General features: G+C 29.1%; 1 protein-coding gene across 2 annotated transcripts in view; it reads left to right on the top strand.

Moving 5' to 3' along the window:
* Positions 1-15,310, top strand: part of Tmtc3 (Transmembrane O-mannosyltransferase targeting cadherins 3) — a 61,004-nt gene that overhangs the window by 28,745 nt on the left and 16,949 nt on the right. For both annotated transcript variants that reach the window (XM_015513508.2, XM_015513509.2), the window contains 2 exons: positions 90-189; positions 310-425. In XM_015513508.2, coding sequence (XP_015368994.2) covers positions 90-189; positions 310-425 — 216 coding nt within the window. The remainder of the gene's footprint in view (positions 1-89; positions 190-309; positions 426-15,310) is intronic.

The following is a 15,310-nucleotide window of genomic DNA, read 5'->3' as shown; positions in this document are numbered from 1 at the left end:
TTTTATTTTGCGCGATAATTTGATTTACGAATAATATTGTACTACCTAATTAGTTCTTATAAATTCTAAATTTATTTGGTTTGTTACAGGTGACTGGTGTGGTGGGACGAGCAGAGACACTGTCGTCAGTATTTTACTTATCTGCTTATCTATTTTATACGGAAGCAACCAAAAGGAAAAAATATTCTGGTAAATAAATTATGGTCTTGTAATTTTTTTTTTTTTTTAACATGAATGAATTAAAAATATGATAAAACGTTATTGTACTTTTTGTCATTAAAACTCAATTACACAACTATTGCTTTTCAGGATGGAAGCCTCTAACACTTTCTGTGGTTTGCTTGTGCGTAGCTATGCTGTGCAAAGAACAAGGTATCACAATTGCCGGAGTTTGTGCTCTTTACGAAGTTTTCGTCGCACAAAAGGTAAAATTGGTTTATAAATATTTTAATGATACGATTTTCTAGATTATAAAAATTCAGATTTATAATTGACAAGCTTAATCAATAGTAGAGCTATTCAATTTTATTATAAACATCAGATTTTTATTATAGTTTTTAAATATAAATGTGGATTATTATTAATTTAATTAATACCTGCAATTTATGTGTTAAAACTTAGTTTACCTATTTTTTTAGAGAGTTAAATGTAGTTGGTAGTTTTCAACTATTTTTTAATACCACAAAAGATAATGATATATAATATTTCGCACTGTAACAATATTAGAGTTTCAAATATAAATTTCTCTATCTGTTCTAAGTTGTATCTCAGCAACTGTATTTTCTATTAGCATAGTTTTCGTGATTGGATTCTAAGGAATTCTAACAGATCTTCGCGGTCTCCACGCATTCCATACGAGAAACATTAAATAAAATACTATCATTTATTATAAAACTATATAACTTTCGTCGACATAGGCACGACTATAGACCTAAATGGCAATGGGTGCTAAAACTGTAAATATCTCATCGACTCGCTAACATTATGCATTACATAATATAGCTCCTTGCATACGTTTTTTACTCTATGAATTAAAATATTGGCCACGATTGTAACTTTTTTTTTCATCTGCCGTATATGAAGCATAGTAAAATATGATAATGTATTACATATATCATACGTTGTTTACTTAACCCTTTTCCGGATATATCATTAATTTTTATTGGATTAATTCCTACACCCTGTATTCTTGTTCTGCTCTGTTGAACTATATCTCTACCTCTTGTAATACTATTTGTAAAAGAAACAAATACACAAGAACCTTTGTAAATAAAATTTTTTTTATTATAAAATCCTTTTGCTAATAAATTTTACAGTCAGCTTAATTTTTTCTATATTTTCTGTGATTAACCGTTTAGGTTTTGAGCAGAATAACAAAGAAGTTTTTGGTTTTATGAATATAAGTAATTATAAATGTTTTTTTTTTTTAATTTCCATTAACTCTACGGCCACGATGACACTGGATGAGCTTAAAATTTAATCTTCTATCCATTCAGTGTTATTTTGAATAAGCTACAGTAATTATTAATTTATTAGTTATATAGGTAATCAAAATCCTTCTCTGTTTTTTTTTAATTACCTATTTATATTTTAATATTATTCCGTTTCTACTTGTTACTAACTAATTGTTAATTACCCAAGAAAAAAATATATTCTTTTTTCAAATACATTTATATTAAAACAAATAAACTGTTTCGAGTTAAATTATACAAAGTATTACTATACCTACCTATATATTATTAAATCTACCAAATGTTAATACTTGTTTATTGTTGTATATTTGGAGTAGGCTCCTAAAGTATATACCTACTACCTAATCATGAAATAATATTATAATATTATCATTCTACCTAAAATATAATGGTTACTTTGTATTGTAACGGAATAAGCGCGTTGATGGATTCCATTCGTCGTTATTGCGCGACGAGGGATGACTGAGAATAAATCGAATTAACTCACTTCAATCGCGTTCAAGACAATGTTATTAATCCGAACATAAATCCTATGGTATTAATGAAATTGCTTATACTCATCTCAAACAGGCAATAAATTTGTAGTCAAGCATTTAATGTCGTTATTCGAAAATCGTTGAATAAACTAAATCATAAAAATATTTTGTCGTATAAAAAATGGAAGTAATGTGAATGTCAAAAAAAAAAACAATTATATTAATTCCTGGCTAGACTTTCTACAGTCTCCAAATTATATCGTGTCAACGAATAAATCGAAATATTTTCGTTTTCTTTTATTCAAATGGTGATCGATCGGAAATGATCTTGTTACAAATAGTTTTATAACATTTTTTTTTAGTAATTTGGCTTTTATATTCGTAGGTACTTGCATTCAATGACTTTGAATTGAAAATGCATACAAATATTATTGTTATTGTTTTGTAATATTGATGTTTAGTTTTACTGGGAATCTATGCATGTATAATTGAAAACAATTAATAAATTTATGAACTATAGCCTATATATAGTCTTCTTGATTATGAAATTATTTTTTATTTCAACCGATTTTTATCAATTTTAATCAATCTTTATACATTAATAGGTATATATATATATATATATATATATATATACACCTCCTAAAAAAAAATTCTCAAATGTCTAAAACCAGATTATCTATAGTTCAAAATTTTTCTTTGAGTCTTAAATACAATGTGTTTTCAATTGGCTTTACAATTCCTATATTATATACAAGATCTCGTTAAATCTTTGATCGTAAAAAACCAGTCACAATGGTTGCGATTGAAATTTATGTAGGACCGAAAAACTTTTAACATTTTCTCCCTTTAAAAAAAAAAAAACCATTATTATATTGGATATTATGCCATTAAATCTTTTTTTACTGCTGTCCAACAATAGGAGAACACAAGGATAAACTCATGTGTGCGCTTACGTACAACAACAATAAAAATCCTATGGTGACCCTCGACTGGAGGATCGATTTCACTTGCTTGCTTAGTGTGTTTAAAAATAAATGAAAACCATATTTAATCATAAAGCATATTTATTTTAACATTTCATACATTTTTTTCTAAAATTGGAAAATGTACGGTTTTTTGGGTCTGTTGAGAACAATTGCATTTAAATATTTCTATATTACCAGAATGTCACAGAGAAATAAATTATTAAGCCTGCTCTTATTTTCTCGTCCCTTATCCAGTATTTCCGTAAAATTTATAAGCTATAAACAGGAAATGATGTATACCTACGTGGACTGAAATTTGTGTTAACAATGTTTTCACTTGACGTCCTTTACAAACAAATCGTCGATGGTGGAAACTTGGAAGGTATTATTGCAGTTGTTGGGAAGTTAACAGAAATAGCTCTGTATATACATATTATAATATAAAAGTTTAATCGTATATACCTAGTTATCAAATCAATCTTACGTTTAATTACACAAAACGTTTTTCTTAGAGATTTATAACTTAGATTTAAAACAAAAAACAAAATATGTTTATTTTTGTATTATAATAGCTATTTACTTCATAACCATGATCTTACTAAGCAAACTTTCATTTATGTAGTATAAATGTGTTTTGTTTCAACTCTAACGATCAGTAGGTATAATGGCGTAATATGGTGTATCCATAACATTATTATATATTTTTGATTCAATAATAATATGAAATTCAAAATAAAATAATTATATATAATGTTAACGTGCAATTCTTTAAACTTTAAATTTCCAGAGTATACCTTATATTTTTATTGTAATAATGTCAATAATGATTTATATTAATACTTTATAATAAATTGTATATACTATATGAATGACTGATAAAGTATCCTAGGATGACAAACCACCTCCGCTCATAGTTGTTTTTCGTATACTATGATATTATGTCATTGAATTCAAATTTTATACCATCCATTACAGTAACCCATATGTAAAGCAGAGTGATATCCAGTTACTCACTTTTAGATTCTGAGTGGAGCGATGAATGTATTGATTTGACCATGATGTGTTTTTTTTTTTGTGTCTGTCATCACGTTTTGGGGCAGTAAATTTTACGCACAATCAGTTTTCGACAAAATCGATTTTGGTTTTTGATGTAATATTAAAACAAACGACCATAGATCCATGAAATTTTCACCGAATGTTTATATAAGTATAATCTATCCACCAAACAATGTTCGATCATTATTAGTTTTTTTTTTAAATTAATATCGATAAAAATTTATTTGCTGGGTAGAAAAGCTTGAAAATTTAATACAAGGCTCTTAACATATTGTTACAATAGCAGTTGAGAAATAAAAGAAATTTATGCATACATTTTTTTTATAAGCCTTCAAAGTTTGAATTTTGACAACATACTTAAAAATCACGAAAATTCGTAAATTATTTTATGCTAGAAATTCATAAAAAAATTTCCTTTTAAATCTAAGATTTGAAAATGTTTAATAATCTATAATATATCCTAGACAGATAGAACGTTTCCGCTCAAAATCGTTTTTCATATACAATTATATAATATCATTGGATTCAAATTCAATTCCATCCATTTCAGTAACCCACTATACAGCAAAGCGACATCCACTACTTATCCGCTTTTTTTTATTTGTATTTGTATTTTATCTTTTTATTTAAAAGCTCACTACAACATTTATAATATTTATAGTATGATTATTATGCAAACTGAGAATAATTACCATTTAAAAAAAAAATAAATAAATAAAAAACTGTTTGTTGAAAACATTAAAGTATGTCCTTCGAGAATTATTTAAAGTTGAAAACTATCAAAGTTATCAATAGATATTTTAAATTGACGTTAACAAAATATATACAATAACAAAAATACAAAAAATAAAATCAATGAATATAGACTTACTATGAAATTGTTTTAAATGTTGTAGTATTATTCAATATTCATATAATTACCGATGATTTAGTTTTAAAAATCAATTGAAATTTCGATATTTTATAATATTATCCCGTAAATCACCGAGTTTATGTTTGATAAAAATTCTTTGACGACTCAACTAATAACGCCATATCCATCATTATGGTCTTGATTATGTTTATTATTATGTGCGACATTGATATCCGATTCAAACGATGTAGTTATTTCACTGAGCTGCATTGCAGCTGGCATCTATTAAATATACAAACATAGAAACATTCTACCCTCCGTCGGAACAGATAGGTAAAAACGTTTGCGTGTTTGGAAGTATTCAAGGCTACAACAAAGATGAAGAGTTGATTATAATATATAAGAGCGCGTCTTTTCTGTTTAGGCATTAACGTTAATTTTTCACTATTATGAACGAAGACGAGGAAAAGTTTTCTTTTTTCCTTTTGTACTACAGCTATGACCGCCGTCGCTTCCTATCCGTGGATGTTTAAATTTTAAGCCTTCCATTCCACCCTCGTTGTTGTCGTCGTTCACAACCCTTGCCGGTCACGCTGCCACCGCCAACCCCAATGGTGCTGGGAAATTATATTTATTATTCACGGCGGTGATATACGCGATGCGTTTATATATGTCTACGTATATTCTCACAATACACCCACCAAGTATATATAGTGGCGGTGAAAAGCACACGAGTTAATTACGAAAGTAAAACGACACGACAAACAACAATAAGCCTCATTCCCCATATACATATAAGACCGTGTTTCGCTCCTCGTGTGCTTAGTCGTCGGCATCTTTCTGCAGATGGAAAACGACGACTACAGTGCGTAGGTACAATTTATTTTCTCGTCCGCCGCCATCTGAGCACATATGCCGTTTGCCCCAAAAATTGAAAAGTTGTCACAGTCAAGTGGTGGACCTCAGCCGATGCGCGTCATCGTCGTTCTTTCGAGACAAATAAAATTCTATTTACATTCCTCCGCGTTGCTGCCACTCGAGAGGCCGTTAATTGGAAACAGGCGCTTTCTACTGTAAACATAAGCCGTGCATTGAATAATTCACCGTCACGGCGCGCTCTGTATACACTCCACACTCCGCTCTCGGACATTTCAGGGTTGGTCGAGCACACCCTTGTAATGGCCAATATAACCCGGGGCTTAAACCCTTTAGCCCACCGCTTTCGCGTGTAGCCGATAATCCGACGGCGGAGAAAATTTCGATTTCCTCAGCGAAAAAAATAACGGCAGCGGTGTGCTGCGACCGACGCGACGCCCTCTTTCCTCTCCCGTCGTGCTTATCTTCGCGTAGATATACACTGTTTTACTAAATATTATATTATAGAAGTGAGTCGTCGACGAGGTGATGGCATTGGGTGGTGAGTGGGTGGGTCGTGGTTGAGTGAAAACCTATTTCCCGATGTATTATGCCCATTGAAAAAACACGATGTCGTCACATGTAGGTATTAAACACCACGTGATACAACACTAAGTTCTGACATAGCGGCGGTGTTGGTGCTCTGTGCGTGTATTTAATGGTGTTCTTGTTTCCTGAACGAGGTGTTATATACATATATATTATATATATATATATACACACACATGTGTCATTTTAGATATTATTTTTTTCGCTATTCAAATGTTTTGGAATATCGTATTATTTTATAAATGGTACGCTCTAAAACACATGCAGTGCTGAAATTTAATATTAATACGTTATTTTTATTCATGTATAATGTACTTGACGTTAACAATATATGACCATTTTACGAATTACATTAACGATACAAACGCAAATCTCGCGCTAGTGTTACAATTAAATTGCTCTGTCTTGATTGTATTCAATAAAAAAAATAACTACACGATAGGACTTTGACACACAACTCCTTGTCAGTTCTAAGCACTCTAATCATTAAGTTTCATTAAGTTATCTTTTGCCCAATGAAAATCAATAGATTTATCAGTTAATAGTTGATTGCAATATTAACCCAAACAATCAGAGCACCATTTATGTTAGGATAACCCCAATACAACTATACTTGTGCGTCAGTTGTATAAAACATTTTTCACGATCATCATTATATCGTCATTAAAACTTCGTTTGGATAATATGATAAAATATTTTACTATCATACAACAAAATATGTATTATCCATGGTTTTGATGAGGTTGTCTCGTTATTGTGTTTTCTAAACTTTTTAATTTTTTCGTTTTTTACCACTTACATCATATTTTTTTAGTATATCACAAATAATTTTCAATAATAGATCATAATATATTATTGTTGACGATATCGAACTCATTTAATTATACTACCATAGGTAGTATGTATAATATTCAGTAATTTATTAAATATTATAGATAGGTATACCAACTTCCTACTCTTATATTGGCTCAGACATAATAATTATTAGTTTAACTTTACTCAATATTGAACCACAGTGGTCACTGTTACTAGAACATGCTGATTTTCCCACATACATATTATATGTACTATATTACCTGTTCAATTTCTAAACTTCTCAAATAATGATTGAATCATTTTTTATCTTATATTTTCAATCCGGTTTACTTCTTGATTATTAAAATACATTTTTTTTTATCAAATGGCATGATATGAAAGAAATCTGGTAATCAATTAATTAATTATTTTAAAAGTTATTCGACATGCAAACATATAATATATTTTATATGATCAAAATATTTAATTATTTTCTTTTCGTCATATTTTGAGAGATTTTTAATTTTAAGTTTTTTAAATTTTGAAACTATATGATCCTATTACCATCAGTTTTAAATAAAAACTTAGTATGTATTTACATTATTCAAATCATGGTAAATGCTCATTATTTTATGTGGAATTCCAACGTCTTCGTCTAGAGTTTATCTATATTTGCAAAATAATTTTTTATAGTGTGTTGAAAACAAATAATTATCAACACATGTCGAGGGGTGCTTTCGGTATGACTTTATTATAGGTCATTTCATTATAAATATTTTAAATTTGATATTAATCCATATACTTATATAGGTAGTTGTATTTACTACAAAATATTATTATCAATTTAATATCCTTGGTGTTTCTGTTTGAATAATTTTGAAATACGTTTTTGTTTTTATGCCAATACATACCTATTATCAACGTGTGAATCAATTAATGAGTAAACATAATTTACTTAGGGAATTACGTTTACCGAGAAATGCGTGATTTATAATTTCATAATATGTGAATTAACACACGAGTCACTATTTGGCATCGACATTAATCGTGCATATATTTATTTTGAACCGATAATAATTGTGTTTGCTGGATAACACGGATGGGTATACGTGATCAATGTACGTCAAATTTTATTTCATTTCCAAGCTATATATATTATTATAATACGGAATACAAGGGTACAATTTGTAGATATTAAAAATTATATAAGCTATACACGGTTTGAGATAAATTTATATTATTTTGGAGTCGTTTGTTTTTTACTTAAAATTTATTTTATTTTATTATTAATTATAACGCGACACGATACGACGCACCGCAGTATAATTATATGCTCAAAACCAAAAGATGCTTTATCGATTTTCTTGAAAATTCAAATTATCATCATGCATCATATGGGTTTATTGATCAAATTATACTCTATAATTTATAAGCTCATATCCAACTTTGTATTCGACATTTATCTATAGGTATCTATTTAAATGAAAAGCCAAAGCCAAAATATTTATTGGTTTGAGATTGGTAACGTCTAATAATAGCATATAATATTAATTCAAAACAAAAAATTTCTTATTGAATAAATATAATATATCAATAACCAAAATATTCTATCCACAGAATTGTTTGTTTCTTATTTAAATTAATTTTTTTTTCATTAAGTTTCAATGAAAAAATAACTTATTACTAGTGCTAACGCAAAACAATATTGTGAATTTTTAAACGGGCCAATCATTAAAAATCAATATCAAAAAAGATAATACAATTTCTTGTTGTAAAATAAGTTTAAAATATCTCTCTTAAATATTTCAAATATTTATAGATAGCGCTTTTTCATTCTGAGACCACAAATAACTAAAAAATCCTCAATATCTCGACGCGTCTTCTTACCGACTGATTAAATCGCCAATAAGTAACCGCGATGCTTTAATACAACATTCATCGCAACCCTTAGTTAGTCGTACCTGCGGTGAAACTTTGCCGAACAAAACCCACTGTCAAAGTTTGCATACCCACCTTATAATGCACAAACATAGAGCTAGGTAACTGTAAAAGCGTCGGACCGTTGCGTATTTCATTAGCTATGGCTCCGGTGATGTGGTGGTGGGTGGGAAGTTGGAGAGACGGCGAAAGGTGAGCTGCAGCTGTCTGGAATAATATTGCGCCCACAAGGCCGGATAGTTTCGTCGGCCATTAAGTAAAACACACATTCGGATAAGTTATCCGTCAGGGAACGCCGCCGTCGCCTTATTGCGAGTTTGGAGTCAATTTTAATGTTTTGCATTTATTTATGCCGAGTGCGAATAGTTGACCTCGAAATGAGCTGCACGATTGAAAAGTAACGGCGCACGCGTATTATGTAAAACAGCAAAATTGTCCATCCTTTGAATGCACGTGTTAGGTACGCCTGATAATCGAATAGCATGCTGCAATTAATGTTGAAATGAAATCATCGTCATCCATGTCGGTCGGTGGGTCTGTTCGTGTCAAAACAGGATTCGAAATCGTACACCTCGTCTCCCTGATCCCAGATGTATACATTGAAACAATGTGCATGCGTTCTATACTGGGTTAGAAAGACTGAAAACGCTGACATACCTATATTGTAAGCACGTTCCTTAGATTGTCATCGTCTAATTTGCTCGGACACGCCCCAAACCAAATAAACTTAACCCCAGCGCCAACCGTTCCGTCATGGCGTCATATACGTGGTGGTTATTTTATTTTTCAGTAATATCCTGCATACGCACCTACGCATCAGAAGCGCAAGTTTGCAAAATTGCGTACATGTTGTTTTTTATATTCTGTTTTCAAACATTACGATTTGATATTACTCTGCTCTATAATTTTTGGTTAAATTTGTTATTTACAAATTATAATCGTTACACCAGGGTGGTCCGACCCGCGGCCTTAAAAGCCTTGTTTTTTGGCTTCCATTAGAAAACATACATTTAATAATTTTAGTGTTGATTAAGTGTGATAAATTATTTTAAAAAAAATTAAGGCGGTTAGAGATGGCAGTACTAATTTATACACATTCTACGATTTTTATGATATGATAACTTGGGTATACATATATCATATTGCTAATTATGATTGTTATAAAATCAAAATCAAATACAAATATTTGTTTTTATTTTGGTGTACCCTAGTGTTTATAAATGTGTAAATTGGTCTGCCAACTACAAAAGGTTAGACCACCCTGCGTTACACATTCGTACGGTATACTTGCAAGTAGGTGTATATTATAATGGATTATTTGGCATTAGATAGTAATAATATAAGTATTCCATAAAATAATATCATTATTTTATTCAAAATAATCAATCTAGAACTATTTAGTTATTTATAGAAAATATTCAATCAATGTGAACAACTAGTCATTTCACTACCTATTTCAAATAATATCTACGCACTACGGCGTGCATAATATGTTCGAATTTTTTTTGTTTTGGTTCAGTTTGTATTGTTAAGTTATTCTTGTTTATGATGTACTCACTATGTCGTACAGTGTGGTATTGTAACTTGTGGTTTAATGGTGGGCAGATAATATTCCCTTATAAATCACCATTCACCAATATTTCCGTACGAAACACCACAATAAAATAATAAGTTATAGTATAAAAAGGCTACTTATAGATTAAAATTACACGTGGTATTCATAAATTAAAATCCACGACTTATAAACACAATGTACAACTATAATGAATAACTATAATCATATTAATGAATACAATTACGAGTACCTTAATATTATACACACGTAAAAAACATGATTTTCAGACTTTGTAGAGTATCTCAACATTATTTTTAAGTTAAACCAACCATTCATCCGCTTAAAACAAGTCCAAAATAAGAAATGATGCACTTGTAAGTATAATAAAAATACGAAATGAACAGGTAATTGATGAATTAGTTTAGTAGTTGAGTTTTCAGTCGATAAGCTTTAAATTATCCATACAACCCTCTTTGAGGTCGCTCAAATACTACAAAAATCACTTTCGTATAGCGCGGAGAGTTCATCGCTAAGAAGTTTCTAGATATGCGACAACCAATGATATCGAAATATAAAGTCAAAGACTTAAATCGAATTTGCATACAAAACATTTTTGGAAAATAACAAAGCACTAAATTGAACTAAAAAACATCGAACGACGAAATTAATGAACTTCGGGAGACTTATTGTAAAGAAAAAAGTAAAGTTTTAACAGAAGCGCAAACGTATCGTATCTATCTGTATTAGTAGGTACCTATATTGGTATACTACTACAATATACATTTAAAAAAACGTACTATAACCTTAATCATCGTCCTTATACATTTTAGTTAAATATTTTGACTAAAAAAAAGTATAATTAGAATTAGAATGATCAATTATGAGTATAAAAATAGGACAGAGAATTAATTTAATTTTTAGTTGAAAAGTTTGTACGTAGCAATAAATCGTTGTATTACTTAACATTTTGCTGTTTTAAATGTGTATTTTAATAGCACCTATTAAGAAAATGGTTAGAAATAGGTAAACAATTAAACGGAAAATTCAACGAAATTCATTAGAAAAATACCATAAATTAAGTGCAATTTAATACACATATCTCCGTCATATCGCACTTAATTTATGGTATTTTTCTATTAAATTTCGTTGAATTTTCCGTTTAATTGATTACCTACGAGTATTTCTTATTTTCCGATCAAAAATTTGTTTACTGTTTTCATATTTTTTAAACTGTGTCTTTATCATCCTGTTGTCGACTCTGTAGTCTCCTTGATCTTTTTGACTCCTATTGTATCATTTATATAGAATTTGAGCTTTGTGGTTTCCATTTGTGCATCACAAAGTTTTGAATTAACACATTTGAGCTTTGAGACTCGACTCTAAGTTCTTCAATTTCCTTTTCTATTTTAGTTTTTTTTTTTTTTGTTATGCTCCATTTGAAATAATTTACGTTCCTCCTCTGATTGTATCGTTCGATTTTTTTGCTCTAATATTTCAGATTATTTATTTTTTAATTTCAGTTTGAGCATACATAACTCTGCCGATTTTTCATTAAATGTACGACGAATTGTAGTCATCCTGGAATTCAATTTTTTGAAAATATTTTCACTTTTAATTTTTAATTTACATATTGAAGACTGTAAACATTCGCAACAATCTTGCTCAATATTAATATTTTTCTCCAATTCAGTGATTTGTATTCTTGTTCAGCCAGAGATTTTTGAATACATAATATAATGTATTTTTCCACATTTGCATTTCTAATTGCAACAATTGCCTGCCTATGGTGTAACTAACTAGTAACCTCCATTGCTTCTGTAAGTTTATTTTTCAGTATTTTCTTCTCCAGAAAAGTTGAACTGATATTATTTAACTTGTCTATAGATATCTGAATATCATCTAGTTTATGAAGTATTTGCTAATTTTTGCACTGCAAAGAACCATATTTTGTTTTTGAATATCTATTAAATGTTGTTCTTGTATATTATATTTACAATTTAATTCTTTAATTTCACGCTTTTATCTTATTTAGTGTATTTGTTTCTTCGATCTTAATAGAATTCACCTTTTCCTGACGTTTTGTGAACTGGGTTATAATATAATTTTTCTGAGCAATAGCATATTATTCATAGTCACAAAGTTGATCCTCGAGTTCGTCTATTTACATTTCTGTTTCTAGTATTTTATTTTCAATTTCAATTTGGTTACTTTTAATTATTAATTTTTAGATGTATAAAACAATTTGAAATAAATATTCTTATGATGTTTTTTTATTTGGAAAACATAACAATGTTATTTTTTACCTTGACTAAGGTTTGATAAATAAATAAATGTTTTTACCAATATATAATGTTTTTGAACAATATATAAGCTAAAACATTATTTTTCCTGTTTCATTTATAGAATTTTTTTTAAAATTTTTTTCTAAATAAAGTTTTACTGACATATATTATCTTAACTTATTAGGGTGGATTAATACATTTTTTTTTAACATTTGAAAAATAGATAACAATTAGTAATAATTAGAAAAAATTATTACTTATAATAGATACTATCGGCTACGTTTTAAAGTATTTACTTATCAGAAAAAACTAAAATTAATTAATTTAGATAAATAATAGTTATAGCAAATATAATATACAGCAGGTCATGTGGGCGTCCACGCTTGAGTCTGCACACAGAAGGTGGGTCCCATTTAGAATAAAACGTGAAAAAAGATTATATTGTAATTTCATATCTTAATGAATATATTTTTGTACCGTGTTCATACTTTATATCTCGTTGCAAAATAATATTAGTATATAAATATCTGAATGTAAAAGTGCACCAATATAGAGTTTAGGATTATTTTTGGAAATCGTTTAAGACGATGTAGTTAGTCAATTTTAACACTTAGACAATAATTAAAAATACATTATACACAATACACATAAATTAGTTCACTTACTATAAAAAATTAAACTGTATAATAATGTAGTTCATGTAAACTTTATTTTCAAAATTTTTCCAATATCACATAAAAACCAATTATATTTATTGTATCACATAAAAGAACCAACATTATCCTTAAATATAAGACTAATATCTATTACATGAATTGATAAATTGAGTTCTAAATATACGTTTTTGTAGATAATTTATGTGTTTATGAATTAAACCTAATGTCTACAAAAAAATTTTAGGCATTATATTTTATTATTTCATTACGATCACACTTAAAACATAGTAAATTCGTTCATGTTTATTCACAACCGTTTGCAGATATGACACCTGTGTTTTTATTACTCAAAAATATCCCAAGGGAAAGTTGGCTTTATATGAGACGGTAACAATTTGAAAATTCATTGAATTATATTTTGATTGAACAAGAATAGGATTTAATAAATAGTTGACATAATTCGAAATATCTTTTTATTAAGCCATTTCAACCATTAGTTCTGTTTTAGAAGAGTATCAGTCCCGATAGTGTCAAACACAGATTTAAAAGTTTTATCGTTTTGCAAAGGAAACAATAGGTAATTATGCTCTTCTTAAAAAAATGAAACAGAAAATGGTTTTATGACTACAAAGAAATCATGCATATATTTATTTAAATTATATACTGTTGTATTATATTTGAAAATAAATAATAGTGTTTTTCATAAACTGGTAAAGGCGGTCACAGCGTTTAAGTCAAAAAACAATTTTCTGCAGAACTTTAATGTTAACCGGTTATTTTGTTTGTGTAATGAGAGGGGTAAGGTTGGTAGAGAGTTATTCGTAAAATTTTTAGTATAAACGTTTGGCCGAAATGGAATAATAACATGCTGAATCGTTCGATTTAGGTTATATAATTGCGTTGTGGTGGTATATTATATAGTGTGTATAATATATAATAGAATATAGCTAATATGTATATTTTATATATAAATGCATAAATTAATGATTTTGGTACTCAGTTTTTAATTTGAATCAATTTATTTTATTTTATTAAAACTTTTCAAATATGATCAATCTTAACACTGTTGCTATACTTTATAATGGCTCAGTTTTAGAATTATGACTAATTGAACTGTACTCTTATGATAGATTATGACGGGCAATAAACATTTATATACTATAAACTATATATGTATGTACGTGCGCGTGTGTTATATGGAAGTATAATATATATGATATATACGCGGGAGAGATTTAATTATAATGTTATATGTACACAAAATTAACTTAAGCTTAAAGCCCAAGCTCTTTGACGAAAACGTGATTTCTGAGAAACCGTTTTGATTCGATAGGTTTGCTAATCTAAACGATACAGCTTTGACACAGCATCGTTAAATGCCACAGACCCATCTTACAACCATCCTGCAGCCTACAGTTAACCCCATAACGAGCTTTTCCCATGGATTGTATAATATATGCGATATCAATTATTCGAGTACCAGTATACCTTAAAATTAACGTTAAACTAGTTGAGTACATTATTCTTAAACATTTAAAACAGTAATCTAACTCGCACTTGCAAACACACTAACATACACCCCTTTCTGATCGTTCAAATGCTGCCTACATGCCATTAAATCGTCCAGAAACGAGTCACGTTTCCCCTATAATAATATTCCGATATTTTCCTACCTCCTCCGACGTCGCAATAACAGCTCGGCCTGGGCTCTGAGAATCGTTTTAGCAATAAATACCGCTTTATTCCGTAACAATATTTCCTTTTAATGTGTTTCACCCGAGGCTTTTATGTGATT

Source organism: Diuraphis noxia, unplaced genomic scaffold (assembly GCF_037042655.1).
Source record: "Diuraphis noxia isolate RWA-SAM2 unplaced genomic scaffold, SU_Dnox_SAM2 contig0003, whole genome shotgun sequence".
Lineage (NCBI taxonomy): Eukaryota > Metazoa > Arthropoda > Insecta > Hemiptera > Aphididae > Diuraphis > Diuraphis noxia.
The sequence above is the reverse complement of the archived record's forward strand: the minus strand, read 5'-3'. Positions and strand labels throughout refer to the sequence as shown.